Here is a 15,794-nt window from a genome sequence, read left to right as displayed (position 1 = left end):
CACTGAGAAGTGGGGTGCATGTTAACACAGAGAGGACCTGCCCCTCTAGAGCAGCTGATCCGTGCTGCGGGGAGCGCAGCCGGTGCCCTGAGTCCCTTCATTTGGTGTGGGTTTGTCTTTGGAGAGCTCAGGGAGCTCGCGTTCAGGATCTGCCCTAGGATGGGAAGGTAGAGACCCCTGCCTTCGCTGAATTACTCAGGGACCTTGGGTCCTTCCCACCACGCAAGAGGTCAGACCTAAATTAAAATGTTTTCCAAGAAAGGGAGATGTGAGCAGCAGAGCCATAAATGGCCTCTCTGTGAATTTGGGGTGGATGCTGACCTGCCCTTAATTTTTCCAGCTTATGCACACAACTGTGTTGGAGAGTTCCTCACACTGGAGCTTCCCAGCAGGGCAAGAATGTTCCTAGACCCCAGCACATGCCTTTCTTCCTAGCTTGTCTGGGATTCTTTTGTAGACCCACCCCAGGGCCTGTTTGTTTCCAAATGGTTGTGCGGTTCCCAGGCTGGGGCCTACACAGTGGCACAGAGTCAGTACGCAGGAGGGAAGAGAGAATTTCTGGATCCCAAATTTCAGGCAGAGAGGAGCAGTTAGTGATCTGGGTATGCGACTTCCTGCCCCGTGGTTCCAGCTGGCTCCATGGCATTCTTCAGAGGGAGGGGCAGAGTCCCACACAGGGCACATGGCAAGGGGTATGTTTGGGGGCACTTGCAGAGCTGATGGGAGCGCAGCCTCCATCCCTGCCTGTGGGGGGGCCGGGCCTGCAGTGGAACTCACTGTGTGTGTGGGTGGGGAGTGGGGGCTAGTGCACATGTCACGGCTACTCTCAAGGACATGAGTACAAGGACCACCTGAGTACTGCCCCCTGTACCTGCCACTTGATTTGGCAAGTGCTAACCAGGCCTTTAGAGCTGTTAGCTGGGTTGGCCAGGAGATAGATGGGAGGCTTGACAGGTGACTCCCGCAGGTTGCTTTCTGTTCCAGGTTGGTGCTGGGGAGGTCAGGCCAGCTGTGCCTTCTCTGGGAGCCTGGCTGTGGTACAGAAATAGTGTCCTCCCAGCCCATATTCCCGCCTCTCCTTTCTCCTCACAGCAGCCTTTTATTAGAGCCATCCCAGTCTGCTGGCTGCAGCTCCCCATCCCAGCCCCATATGTCTGCTGGGGGAAGGTAAGGACCCTGCCTAATCCACCAACAAGATGATTAACCCCTGCATAATTGAGAATTTGAGAATTTGTTTTATTGCTATTGTCACCATTAAAAATAACAGCCTGCCCTCATTGTAAAACAGGTCAATATGACTAATATTTAATGGATGAAATAAAGCGCAGCTTTTTCCTGGATCTCGTTTACAGGAGATTTCACTAAACAGTTCAATGCGTTTTTACTGGGACCTCGGGCATGCAGTGCCTGGGCCGGGGGATCTGAGTAAGTGTAGAAGTTGGCAGCGCTCTCTGAAGCGCTCGGGGTGCAGTGCCCCATGAGCTGTTACTTGCTGGCGAGTTTTGTGGTTAAAGAGCCTAAGTTAGCATGGCCACCGGCTTTTCTGTGTGTTTGGTTTATTTGTTTTAAAATAAAAGTTTCAGACTGAAGGGTTGTGGAAACGCTTTCAGAATGCGATTGTTTTCCCATCCATGCAGACGGCCTGAGAGAAAGAAAAGGCAGAGGGTCTCTGGCCCGTTTGCCCCTTCACCCTCCGGAGGCAGGAAACAGAGCTGGCTTTGTCTGAGGGCTGAGCTCACAGTTAGCGCCGGGGTCGGCCTGAATGGTGGCCCCCAGGGAGGGAGTCTGTTTCTGATGAAACGGAGGGTCAGGCAGCCCCTGTGGAGTGGTTGCCCTGGAAGCTGGCCACGCAGGCTGGTGGTGCCTCCCTCTGGCTCTACTGTGAGCCTGTGTTGCCAGGAGGCAGCCTCTTGGTACCTGCCCAGGCGGTTCCCAGGAGGCCTGTTGCAGTTAGGAAGAAGCAGCGGCCCGTGTGCTGGGCAGGTCCCAGGCTGCCTTGCCATCTTTGGTTGGCTTCAGGGCTTACATTTTTCCTCCTTTCGGGAAGGGGCTGGGACTTCTTGTTTTCCCTTATGGGTCCCAGTCTTAATGCAGGTTGAAGGTGGAGGGGGCCTCTAGTCCAGTCTCTTCCCCAGTGCCAGGTGAGATCCTGGACCAAGAGTCCCTTTCCCAGTAGGGGGCTGGGCCAGATGGGCTTTCTCCAGGGGCTTCCTCTCCTGCCCACCTGAACCCCATTGCCTTGGACAGACCTGTTGACGCTGAGAATCCCCAGGAGTTGGCTCCCAGCAATCGGTGTTCTTAGCAAGCCCGTTAGATCCTGGTGTACCTTAAGATTGACAAGTCCACGAAGCTCATGGTCAGCACTGCCTTCGGTTGTTCCCTGGTAGTCTCCTGTGCCGTCTGGATTGGAGGGAATGCCTTTGGTGGGTTCTCATCAGAGAACATGGTAACAGGGAGGGGAAAACTGAATTCTCTTCATTCCCAGTGTCCACCCTAGGGGCTCCCCTGCAGGGAAACAAGCTTGCCTTTAGATCACACAGTGCGGTGGAGGAGGCACTCATTTCTTCATGTGTTCTGCAGGGCACAGACTTTGGTTTCTGGGAAAGCTCTTAGCAGTTACTGCTAAGGCTTGGATTGGAGCTGCCTGCAGGCAGGAACCCCTTCTCATGGGCAGGCAGTCCAGGCAGGGGACAGGCCCTAGTGATAACCTTGGAGGCTGGCTCACTGACGTCATATAAAGTCTGGGGTATGGCTGAGGAGCCAAAGCACTGGGGCATCACCTGCAGGCCCTGAGGGGTCCCTCTCATAGGCAAGGACACAGCTCCCCATGGCTGTGTGCTGACTGCCAGGACATCTCAGGTGCAGAGAGCTATGGAGCCAGCTTGATGGATGCCTGTTTTCCTGTCCTCTTCTTGCCTCTTTTGGGAAACTTTGTTCCCAGAATGCACTTTTCAGAAGTGGGTGGCAGTTTGGGGGTTTTTGTTTGTGGCAACTTCCCATTATGTTGCCCAGGCTGGAGTGCAGTGGTGCGATCACGGCTCACTGCAGCCTCTACCTCCTGGGCTCAAGCAATCCTCCCACCTCAGCCTTCTAAGTAGCTGGGACTACTGGTGTGTGCCTCCACGCCCGGATAATATTTTATTTTTTGTAGAGACAAGTTCACCTTATGTTGTCCAGGTCTCAAACTCCTGGGATCACTTGAGCCTCCTCAAGTTGAGGCCTCCTGCCTCAGCCTCCCAAAGTGCTGGGATTACAGGCCTGAGCCGCCACGCCCAGTCATGGGCAGCAGTTTTAATTCCGAAGATTTTTCTTTCCTTTTTTGACTCGGCTTCCTCTCACTGAAACCATAACCAGTCTCATCTCTCCTGCAAGGCCATCACTAAACTTCACCATCCAAGTGTGGGTGGTCCTTGGAGAGAGACCGGGCCAGACAAGGTGATTTCCACCTGACACTGCAAGGGGCCTTTTTTAGGCCAGACGGCGCATGCAATTCCAGCCTGTCATCACTATTAAATTCTAGTAAAGATAAAAGTATTTCATTTCAGAAAGGGTAAGGCCTGTGTGCTTCAAACCCGTAATCTCAGTGCAGGTTAGCTTTCCACCTGCCCCTCACTGGACAGACTTATCAGGTAGCACTACCTTAATTATGTGTTTTCTTTCTCTTTCTCTCAACCCTTCCTTGTTTCTCTCTCCTTCCCTGGCCTTAATTTCTGGATGTTTGGAAACTACAGGACTCTGTTTGGAAACAAGATCAAGTCTGTGGCTAAGAGAGCATTCTCCGGGCTGGAAGGCCTGGAGCACCTGTGAGTATCTCGCCAGCCCTGCCCTGAGGCACAGGCCTGCCAAATGTGGCTGCCGGGGAGTTCTGCTAGCAATTTAATCGCATCTTTGTAAACTGAGAAACGGGCTATTTGGAAACACCAGCTGCTTCCTTCTCATTATAAGTCAGCTTCAACTTTGGCCTTTATGTTGCCTATGCCAGGAACAGTTACAGAACATATGGCCAGTGGGTGTGCTCCCCGTTAATTCAGTTGGTGTTTGGATAAATACCCTCCCCCCTCCTGCTGCGCAGCCTCACCCCTGCACCAGCTTGTTCACGGACCCCTGGAAGAAGCACTGCCTCTTCCATCAAGGTGCTTCCTGCTGGCCAAGCCTGTTGCCTCCATTAAAGCAGCTTAACAATGCAGAGTAGGTGCTGGGCTGAACCAGTTTGGTGTGGTTGCTTCTGAGACCCTGGGAGGAGGGGGACAGAGCCACCCCTGAGACAGTCATGCTATTGCCATCTGGGGCGGATGCCTCATGTATGTGATTCCTAGTTTATTTCCTCTTTGAATCAAGGTTGACTCTTACCTCTGTTGGGGAAGGTTTTGCCTTGCTGAGCAGGCCTCCGCCCAGCTTGGATGGTGCCCTAAGGCTGGCTCGGCTCCTGAGTCATTCTGTGGGCTTGTGTTGCGATTCGGGAAACAACAGCCTCCTGTAGTAGTTAGGACACAGGTCTGGCTAGTCCCTGTGGGTCATCTGTGAAACCAGGACTGTCCTGAAAACCCCTCAGGTTTACCTAGGGTTTCTTTGTATAAGTATGTATGTTCTGTTTCAGGAACCTTGGAGGGAATGCGATCAGATCTGTCCAGTTTGATGCCTTTGTGAAGATGAAGAATCTTAAAGAACTGTAAGTATCTGGATTCCCTGGGTCTGACTGATGGGAACGGAGACTTTCAGAGTAAGAAACTTCTGCAGTTGCATTATGCTCACTTGTTAAAAGGCCACATGGTACATATTTTGGATTTTGTGGGCCACAGGGTCTCTGTCATGACTACTCGATTGTGTCATTGCAGCAGAAAGCAGCCATAAACAATACATAAGCAGGTGGGTGTGGCTGTGTGCCCATAAAGTCACATTGACAGAAGCAGGCAGTGGGGCCGCAGGCCGAAGCTTGCTAACCACTGTTCTAGACAATGTGAAATATACTGTCCTTTATAAAGTGGGTAATCACCCCTTTAATTATGTCAGGGATGAGTTTCCATATTTTGGGCTTGTTTACAATGAAGGCCTGTGTTGAGAGGGGCTCCTTCAGAGCCTGGTGGGCTGTGAGCAAGGCAGAGCTCTGGAGGGGATGGGATGCTGAGGGGTGCGGTGGTGTCTGCCCGTACCATTTCCAAGCTTTCTAGGCACAGTTCACAGGTGGTGGTGCTTCCACCGTGGACTTGGACCATGGGCTCTTGGGTGACAAGGTTGGAAAATCTTCCCTGTATCCTACTCTCTGGCAGGGGAGCTAGTCTAGGTCCTCAGGTATAACACCCAAGTTTCTTTTCTTTTTTTTTTTTCTAGACATGAATCTGATTCTGCAGCCAGTAAGTTCTAGCCATGATATCAATTCCCTCAAGGGGTAGCTTTTGGTTCCTAGAAGTGCTGACAGAATGGCACATGCCAAAGGACAGTCATCTTTTTGCCCTGGCCTCATCCCCATTCCCCGAGGCCACTCCTGATGGACCCTCAGTTGGGGCAGGGAGGCTGGGAATGGGAAATGTCGTGCATTCCCCGTAGCTGAGAACTGAAGCAGGCCGGGTGACACCGCTCTGAGTGAGGAAGGAAGGTGGCCTGGGCACTTGCCCTGTGACGTTCAGCGTGCTGTGAGCCTCAGGCCTGCTGAGTAGATACCGTCCTTGCAAGGGCTGGATCTTGGAGCGGGCATCTGTGATGGGTACATGGAGCTCAGGGCTCTGCAGACAGCTGTTCCGTGCCCAGGGCCTTCCCTCTTCCAGCCTCAGCAGCTCCGCCTCTATCTGTGGGATGAGACAGAACATACAGAAGGGATTCCATGGCTCTCCTTCCAGAGCAGGGGAGGAGATGATTCCAGACCACCATGGAAGGCTGGATTCAGAGGTGGACTGACAGTAAAGCAAGTGGAATGAAACATTAGTTGTAGAAGACAAGAGGTGGGGCACAGGAGCATTCACTGTGGAATTCTTTCACCTTTTCTGTCTCTGAAACTTTTAGATATGATGTTAGGAGTGAAAAAGACCTGATTAAATTTAAATGGGAAGAGGGTATTTTGAGAGAAGGAAGGAGGAAGGGGATAAGATTTTCCTTGGGAAGTTGGAAGGAACTGGACCCTTCCAGAAGCTCGGATCCCCAGTGTGCTTCTCTAGTTCTGGAGGCTCAGCCTCGATCTCCTGCCTGGCTTTCCCATCATTGCTGCACGTACCTAGCTGGGGCTGGCCCTGTGCTCAGTCCTCGGGTGAGAGAAACGGTTAATTCCACTTGGTCGTTTTCTTCTCCATCAGATCAAGTCAGGTTGTACTGTGCACTTAGTCATCCTCTGGGTAAATTTCCACAAGTGATGATTAGAAACACACTTTGAGTTGGAATCATGAAAATGCATCATGTGAGCCAGCGAAGCCCTGGGATGGCCGCAGACGGCAGTAGAGCCGATGGCGCTGTGCTCTCCATGGGTGGAGGAAGGGCGGCAGGAGCCTGCAGAGCCTAGGGGTTGGAATCCTCACTGCTGCCTGGCCCGAGGCCCTCCCCATATGTCCTCTCGGTCGTAACTTGCTTTTTAGGAACATGCTGTCTCCACCCTGGGTACCCACTGTCTTCGTGGAGTCTGGCCTCCTGTCTGAGGTGGGTTTCATGGTGGAAGAAGTAGGAAATCCTCAAAGGTATTAGCCCCACACGTCCAGAGCGTGTGTAAGATGAGGCTTAGCCCTTTCCACATGTGTCTGATCAAAGATAAATGTCAAATTTGTCTTCCCCAGTTTGTTCCTGTGGTTCAAATGGAATAGGCCCTTGTGTCCTGCACAAATGCCTAACGTCGTGCAGGGATGGCCCAGCCTCTCCTAGGCTTTCATGAACAGTGCCCAGGCTGTTCTGCCTGACTGCGTGGAAGTGCCCTCTTGCGAGGGAGCTGGAAGTGCTTCTGACAGCGGCGAGTTCTCCATCCAGGCTGAGTTCCCCCATGCCTGGCGCAGCCAGCCCGACCCCCATGCAGGGCGCACTCCTGGGAGCTGCCCTCCCCAAACGCTGCATGGGAACTGGCCATTTCATCAGGGATGGCCGTGACAGCCCTTGTGCCACTTGCAGTGACTCCACAGTAGAACAGCCCTCCAGATAACTCTCAGCAGGACGCTACCTGCCTATGAAATAGAAATGCAAACTCTCATTCTGATTTTAAGATCTGATATGGGTCAGCATCCCAGTTATGATGGCCTTGAGATAAGTTATTTCCGTTTTTGGAAAAGCACTTTCCAAAATTATAATTATTTTAATAAGATGCCCAACTCATCTAGGGGTGATGGGGAACATGAGGAAGAGTGGATTTTACTTCATTTAGACTTGGGTCATCTGCTTACATTTCATTCTTCCTTGCTGTGACAGTTTCTCCGCTCATTAGAAATCTGGAGAGAAATAGAAGAAAATGGAAGGCCAGTCCATTTGGTTGCTTTGCTGATGTCTGAGGACAGTGGTGGGTGGAGAAGGTGGCCAAGGCCATGCTCTTGGCCTGCATGATGTTTTTGGAATTCGGAGCATACCTGTGTCCCCTGTTTGTCACCAGGTACCAGAGACAGCGTATTGCAGGGAAGCCTGTGTGTTCTCTTTCCCAGTCTTCCCTTATCGTGGACTAGCCATCGTTCTTTAGCTCACAGCTCTGAGGTCTTCCAGGAACAAGGCCGCTAGACTCTTGGTTGACTTATCTTCAAGTGACTCCTCAGGAAGGAATGTCCACTGAGATGGCGATTCCGATTTCTGTTTCAAAAGCTTATCCTTAGTTGCTGAGAAATGAAAAAGAAAATATTCTCTGTTTTGGTTGGAGCCCTACAAAACTAAAGCTGTGCATTCTCATGCTCCCTGGGCAGTGGCAATTAACTAACAAGCACTATTTAGGGAGCAGAGCCGAATTCTGCTGGCCCCCTGAAGAATACTGGTGCAAAGATCAAGGCACAAACAAGAGGGTGGCACAGGGACGGGGCTTATTACATTTGGAAGTAAGAAAACATGCAGCTTTGCCAATGAAAAGGGAACAGCCATGAGGCAAAAGAGCCCTCCTCGAAACTTGTTGCAGAATTTGGATCAGTCTTAGGTTGAGTTTGGAAGCTCCAAGTAGTGTATCAGGAAAGTGGGAAAAACCAGAGGGGGGATGGTGGCACTGTTGGATGTATCAGAGGTCGGGAGAGGTCAGAAGGCAGCCCAGGGTCACACAGAACAGTGTCTGTCCCAGAACATGGGTGAGCTCCACGCTGCTGCTACTCCAGTTGTGGTCCTTGGGTCAGCAGCCCCAGCCTCATGTGCGAGCTTGTTCAATGTGCAGTCATGGGTTCCATTCCTGATCGACCCAGTCAGCAACTGCAGTTTTTCAAAATCTCCAGGTGGGTTATATGCACGGCCCTGGGAAATTGGAGAGGAACTGTGAGAAAAACCATTTCCCCTTCTAGCGTACTGGTGTTCAGTTGAGAAGCTGACTGGAGGCGACTGATCATTCTGTGTGCGAAGGGAGTATCCCTCCTCTGCGGCTGCACCTGAGGCATCCACTGTTGTGTTTCTTTCAGCCATATCAGCAGCGACAGCTTCCTGTGCGACTGCCAGCTGAAGTGGCTGCCCCCGTGGCTGATGGGCAGGATGCTGCAGGCCTTTGTGACAGCCACCTGTGCCCACCCAGAATCACTGAAGGGTCAGAGCATTTTCTCTGTGCCACCAGAGAGTTTCGTGTGTGGTAAGACTGTCTTTGTAACTCTTTTTCTCCTTCATGAAGGGCAAGGAAGCCAGGAGGTACTCTTCAGTATGGGAGTCATTCCTGTGATCAGAGTAAACCCCAGCCCGTGGTTACAGATCAGCTGCTGGATGCAATTTATTTCTCGCTGAAACCACACACGGTATTTACCGTAGAGTTGCCTCATTATGTGGTTCTTGGAGGACATGCATTTAATCAGAAGGGAGTGTTAGTTGGTTCAGTTACAAATCAGAATAATCAGTTACAGGAAGGATAGTTCTGTTGTTTCAGAAGGGCTCTGGTGCCCGGGTTTAGCTGTGAATTTACTCAGTGTACGAGGCTGGGGTTTTAATGTGTGTTTCTTTCCAACCCCAAGAATGAAAGGTTAAATACAGGAAGAACAAGTCTCAGGAGAACAGTTGCTGTAGTAAAAATAATTCCTTGATGTTGACTTGTACTCTTGCTGTTTCTCCAAACCACTGAAATCTGCACTTGCAGCTTTACATTCCTTTTGCCTTCTGATTGCCGGAACATAGCTCTTGCCATCTTTTTGACTGGGAGTCGGGATCCAAGTCTGGTTGCAGAGAGCATGGAAAATGCTGAACAGCTGAAAACACACACGCAGGCTAGCTCAGACAGGAATGACACAGCCTCACAGTCAGGAAGACATGATCAAAGAATGAGATGAATTTTGAGTTTTTCCTTTTTTTTTTTTTTTTTTTTTTTTGCTCTAAGCGGGAGCAAGAGTGGGATTCCCAGGCCTGACTGGAACTGCTGGGCAGGTGAAAGTCCCTCCTGCCTTTTGTGCTCACCGGTCTCCCTTGAGCCTTGAGATCCCTGCTGTGAGGATCCTAACCAGGCACTCACCCATCCATATGGGAACCCTTGTGGGCCACTTCTCTCTCCTACTTTCTGGCCATAGCAATAGCCAGTGTGCCTGCTGGAGGCAAGATGCGTGCACCCTCCTTCCATGCATCCACCCCTGCCTTCACCATCACCACTTCTGAGAACAGGCCTGCTGAACTTCCTCTGGATCCAGACCAGGGACACGTCTTAAACACACTGTGAACATGGCAGCCGCTCTCCAAACTGAGCTTTTCATCTGTCTTACGGAGTCTTCTGTGTGGAATCGAATGCTCGCACAGCTCCATTCTCCAGGCACAAAATGGCTGTATAATCCATTGTTCATTGGCCCATTGTCATCAAGTCCTTGACCCTTAAATTGTTTATAGACCTCCCTCAAATGAGGCTTTCTGTTGCTCCCTCTGCTTTCCTGCCATAGGGCAGGCTTTCCCTCTGGGTGAGCCAGGTAGGACTTTGGTAAGCTCACCTAGCCCCCAGCCTGTGGCCCTCGCATATTCTGGATTGAAAGAGTTGTTTATTTCACATCTGTCATCCCCACCCCCACATTTTAGTTCAAGCTTCCCCGATCTAAAAACATCAGGTGTTAATGGGAATCATGAAAACACTTGGCAGAAGATCAAGGTTTCAGGCTCAATGGGAGTTTCCCACTCCTCTTTTAAAAACGGAAACATAACCAGTCCACATCCACCAGGACAGCTAGAATCCGAAACTGAGATAATAGCAAGTGTTGCTGAGGAGAGGGAGAAATCTGAACCCTCCTACATTGCTGGTGGGAGTGTAAACTGGGCAGCCACCTTGGAAAACAGTCTTGGCAGTTCCTCCGTTCAACATACAGTTATGACATGACCTGGCAGTTCCACTCTTGGGTGTATACCTAAGAGAAATGAAAGTATATGTTCACACAGAAACTTCTACATGAATGTTCCTAGCAGCATTATTCATAATAGCCAAAATGTGGGCACAACCCAGGTATCAGAGGATGACTGGATAAACAAAAGGTGGTGTAGCCATACAATGGAATATTCATTAGGCGGTGAAAGGAGTCAGTAGTCCTACAAAATGAATGAACTTTGACAATGTCATGCTGAGTGGAAGAAGTCAGCCACAAAAGACCAATAATCTAAATTACATGATAACATTCATAGAAATGTCCAGAATGGGGAAATCTCTGGAGGTAGAGATTAGGTTAGTAGTAGTTTAAGGATGGGGAGGGATGGAAAGAGAGGGTTAATAGCTAAAATGTACAACATTTCTTTTTGAGGTGATGAAAATGTTGTAAAATTGACTAGTGATGATGTCCATATTGGTGAGTATACTAAAAACCATTAAATTGTATACTTTTAGATGAGTGAGTTGTAGTGTAGATGAACTATTCTCAATAAAGCTTTTAGAAAGAAATATAATGTATATATCATAAAAATTTACCCCTTTAAAATGTATATTTTGGTTTGTAAATGTATAAATGGTTTTTATAATAGTCACAACTGTGTAACCATCACTATTATCTAATTTTAGAACATTTTCGTCACCCCTAGAAGGATCCCCCATACCATTAGTAATCACTCCCTATTCTCTGCCCCCAGGCCCTTGATAGCACTAATCTCATTGTGTGTTCTGGGCATTTAATATAAATGGAACCATACACTATATGGTCTCTTGTAACTGGCTTTTCTCACTTAGCATAATTTTTAAGCATGTGTCAGTACTTCATTACTGTTTTTAACGTCTGAATAAATGGGTTTACATTTTATTTATCCATTTATCAGATGATGGACATTAGATTGTCCCCACTTTTTGGCTACTATGAATAATGCTGCTGTGAAAATTCATATACAAGGTTTTGTGTGATTCTTCTGGGTACAAACCTAGGAATGGAATTGCTGGGTCATATGCTAACTCTAGGCTCACCTTTTTTGAGGGGCTGCCAAACTGTTTTCCAAAGTGGCTTCATGATTTTACATGCCCATCACCAATGCATGAGAATTCCAATTTCTCCTCATTTTTGCTCGCATGTGTTATTAGCTGTCTTTTTTATTTTGGATGTACTAGTGTGAAATAGAGTCTCATGGTGGTTTTGATTTGCATTTCCCTAATGATTAATGATGTTAGGCGTGTTTTCACATGCTTATTGGACATATATATGTATATCTTCTTTGGAAAAACAGCTATTTAAATCATTTGCCAGTATTCATTTGTCTTTTCATTGTTTAATTGTAAGAGTTCTTTATGTATTCTGGATACTAGACTTTCATAAGATACATGTTGTGCCAATATTTTCTCCCAGTTTGAGGGCTGTTTTTCATTTTCTTGATAGTTGAAGTGTAAAAGTTTTTAATTTTGATGAAGTTCAATATCTCTGTTTTTTCTTTTATTACGTATGCTTTTGATTTCGTATCTAAGAAACTATTTGCCTGATAAGGTCACAAAGATTTCCTCCTTTATTTTCTTCTAAGAGTTTTATAACCTCTGTGTTACAAAGCCCTCTGATTTTGTTCTTTTTCAAAATTGTTTTGACTATTATGGATCCCTTGCCATTTGCCTATAATTTTTTTTTTTTTTTTTTGAGACAGAGTCTCGCTCTGTCACCCAGGCTGGAGTGCAGTGGCCGGATCTCAGCTCACTGCAAGCTCCGCCTCCCGAGTTTACGCCATTCTCCTGCCTCAGCCTCCCGAGTAGCTGGGACTACAGGCGCCCGCCACCTCGCCCGGCTAGTTTTTTGTATTTTTTAGTAGAGACAGGGTTTCACTGTGTTAGCCAGGATGGTCTCGATCTCCTGCCCTCGTGATCCGCCCGTCTCGGCCTCCCAAAGTGCTGGGATTACAGTCTTGAGCCACCGCGCCCAGCCTTGCCTATAATTTTTATCATCAGCTTGTCAATTTCTGCAGTAAAGGAAAGTGGGATATGGGTTACATTGAATCTATAGACTAATTTGAGAACTATTGCCATCTTAACAGTATTAAGTCTTCCCAATCCGTGAAGATGGGCTGTCTGTTCACTCTTTCTTAGCTTCCTAAAAATTTGTTTCTATCATGTTTTGTCATTTTCAGTGTACACATCTTGAACTATTGCTAAATGTATTTCTGTTTTTATTTTTGCTTTAATGAAATTCTTAATTTCACTTTTGGAGTTTCAAAAATGAAATTTGCATTGCAAGTATACAGAAATGCAATTGAATTTTGTATCTTGCTCTTGTATCCTGCACCTATGTTGACGTCATTTATTCTAAGTTTTTCAGTAAATTTCTTAGGATTTTCTTTATATGTGATCATCATGTCATTTGCAAAAAGGTAGTTTCACTTCTTCCTTTCCAGTCTGTATGGTTTTCATTTCTTTCTCTAGCCTAATTGCCCTGGCTAAAAGCTCTAATACAATGTTGAATAAAAGTAGTAAGGGCAGACATCTTTGTCTTTTTTCCTAATCTTGGTGGGAAAGTATTTGACCATTTCTTTTGCCATTAAGTATGATGCTAGCTGTAGATTTTTCAGAGACAACCTTTACAAAATTGAAGCAAGTTCCTTTTTATCCCGAATCTGTTGAGGGCTTCTGTGTTTGTCATGAAAGGGTGTTGGATTCCGTCAGATTTTTTTTTCTGCATCTGTTGAGGTGATACGAGTTTTTCCCTTTATTTTACTGATACGGTGTATTACATTAATTTTTGGATCTTAAGCTAACCCTGCCTTTCTGGGATCGATCCAACTTGGTTGTGATATATCATCTTTATATGTTGTAGGAATCAGTTTGCTAGTATTTTTATTGAGGATTTTTGCGTTTATACTCATAAAGGATGTTGTTTTATAGTTTTTCTGTGGTGATGGTTTTGTCTTATTGGGAAATACTCCCTCAAATGATTTTCTTAGAAGAGTTTGTGAATGACTGGTAATAATTCCTTAAATGTTTGGTAGAACTCACTAATGTAGCCATTTGGGTCTGGGCTTTTATTTTCGAGACTGAGTCTTGTTCTGTCACCCAGGCTGGAGTGCAGTGGCACGATCTTGGCTCACTGCAACCTCTGCCTCAAGGGTCCAAGCGATTCTCCTGCCTCGGCCTCCCGAGTAGCTGGGATTACAGGTGTGCACCACCACATCCAGCTAATTTTTATATCTTTGTGTGTCCGGAATTGGTGGGTTCTTGGTCTCAATGACTTCAAGAATGAAGCCGTGGACCCTTGTGGTGAGTGTTACAGTTCTTAAAGATGGTGTGTCCAGAGTTTGTTCCTTCAGACGTTCAGATGTGTCTTGGAGCTTCTTCCTTCTGGTGGGTTCGTGGTCTTGCTGTCAAGAGTGAAGCTGCAGACCTTCGCGGTATTACAGCTCTTAAAGGCAGCGCATCTGGAGTTGTTCGTTCTTCCTGGTGGGTTCGTGGTCTCGCTGGCTTCAGGAGTGAAGCTGCAGGCCTTTGTGGTGAGTGTTATAGCGCATAAATGCAGCGTGGACCCAAAGAGTGAGCAGCAGCAAGATTTATTGCAAAGAGCGAAAGAACAAATCTTCCACAGGGTGGAAGGGGACCCCAGCGGGTTGCCACTGGCTGGCTCAGGCAACCTGCTTTTATTCCCTTATCTGGCCCCACCCACATCCTGCTGATTGGTCCATTTTACAGATAGCTGATTGGTCTATTTTACAAAGAGCTGATTGGTCCATTTTGACAGAGTGCTGATTGGTGCATTTACAGTCCTTGAGCTAGACACAAAGTCACAGAGTGCTAGTTAGCTAGATACAGAGTACCAATTGGTGTATTCACAAACCTTGAGCTAGACACAGAGTACTGATTGGTGTATTTACAAACCCTGAGCTAGGTACAGAGTGCTGATTGGTGCACATACAATCTTCTGGCTAGATATAAAAGTTCTCCAAGTCCCCATCCAGTTCAGGAGCCCAGCTGGCTTCACCCAGTGGATCCTGTGCTAGGGCTGCAGGCAGAGCTGCCCACCAGTCCCACGCTGTGCCTGTACTCCTCAGCTCTTGGGCTGTAGACGGGACTGGGCGCCAGGGAGCAGGGGCCGGCGCCGGTTGGGGAGGCTCACGCTGTGTGGGAGTACACCCCAGGGAGAGAGCTCAGACATGGTGGGGCTGCAGGTCCTGAGCCCTGCCTCGCAGGGAAGCAGCTAAGGCCTGGCGAGAATTTGAGTGCAGCCCCGGCGGGCTGGCACTGCTGGGGGACCCGGTGCAACCTCTGTAGCTGCTGGCCCGGGTGCTAAGCCCCTCACTGCTCTGGGCCGGCCAGCCGCTGTGTGTGCGGGGGCCCCCCAAGCCCGCGCCAGGGCCCAACGGAACTCCCATAGGCCTGCCAGCGCAGCCCTGGTTCCTGCACGCGCCTCTCCCTCCACACCTCCCCGCAAGCAGAGGAAGGAGGCTCTGGCCTCAGCCAGCCCAGAGAGGGGCTCCCACGGTGCTGTGACGGGCTGAAGGGCTCCTCAAGCGCCACCATAGTGGATGCCGAGGCCGAGGAGGTGCTGAGAGTGAGGGCTGCTAGCACATTGTCACCTCTCATTTGGTATAGATGGGGTTTCACCATGTCAGCCAGGCTGGTCTTGAACTCCTGACCTCAAGTGATCTGCCCACCTCAGCCTCCCAAACTGCTGGGATTACAGGCATGAGCCACTGTGCCTGGCATGGGCTTTTCTTTATGGGAAGTTGTAAAATTATTAATTGAGTCTTGTTACTTATTAATGTCTCTTCAGAATGTCTATTTCTTCTTGAGCCAGTTTTGGTAGTTTGTGTCTGTCTAGGAATTTTTACCAGATTATCTTATTGGTATACAGTTGTTTATGGTATTCCCTGTTTCATTGCTGTAAGGTTGGTAGTAGTGTGCCCTCTTTCATTCCTGAGTTTAGTAATTTGAGCCTTTTCCCCCCTACTACAAGTCTTTCTGAAGGTTTTTCAGTTTTGTTGATATTTTCAAAGAACCAACTTTTGTTTTCAGTGATCATCTCTATTTTTCTATTTATTTTCATTTATTTCTGTTCTGATCTTTATTTTTCCTTCTGCTTGCTTTGGGTACAGCTTGCTCTTCCTCTTTAAAATTTCTTAAAAGGTTAGATTTTTAATTTGAGATCTTCTTTAATATAGGCATCTACAGCCGTAAATGTATAAACATTGTTTCAGCTGCAGCTTCCAAGTTTTGGTATGTTATGTTTTTGTTTTCATTCATCTCAAAGTGTTTTCTGATTTCTCCTGTGATTTCTTGTTTGCCTTTTAGGAGTGTACTGTTTAACTTCCACAAATTAGTT

At 48.0% G+C, this 15,794-nt stretch overlaps 1 protein-coding gene across 5 annotated transcripts in view; it reads left to right on the top strand.

Moving 5' to 3' along the window:
- LRIG1 (leucine rich repeats and immunoglobulin like domains 1) overlaps positions 1–15,794 on the top strand; it is a 126,623-nt gene that overhangs the window by 97,771 nt on the left and 13,058 nt on the right. For all 5 annotated transcript variants that reach the window (XM_077993307.1, XM_077993306.1, XM_077993304.1 and 2 more), the window contains 3 exons: positions 3,732–3,803; positions 4,598–4,669; positions 8,544–8,707. In XM_077993307.1, the coding sequence (XP_077849433.1) occupies positions 3,732–3,803; positions 4,598–4,669; positions 8,544–8,707 (308 nt within the window). The remainder of the gene's footprint in view (positions 1–3,731; positions 3,804–4,597; positions 4,670–8,543; positions 8,708–15,794) is intronic.

The sequence above is a fragment of the Macaca mulatta genome, chromosome 2 (genome assembly GCF_049350105.2).
Source record: "Macaca mulatta isolate MMU2019108-1 chromosome 2, T2T-MMU8v2.0, whole genome shotgun sequence".
NCBI lineage: Eukaryota > Metazoa > Chordata > Mammalia > Primates > Cercopithecidae > Macaca > Macaca mulatta.
This window is presented reverse-complemented; position numbering and strand designations above follow the sequence as displayed.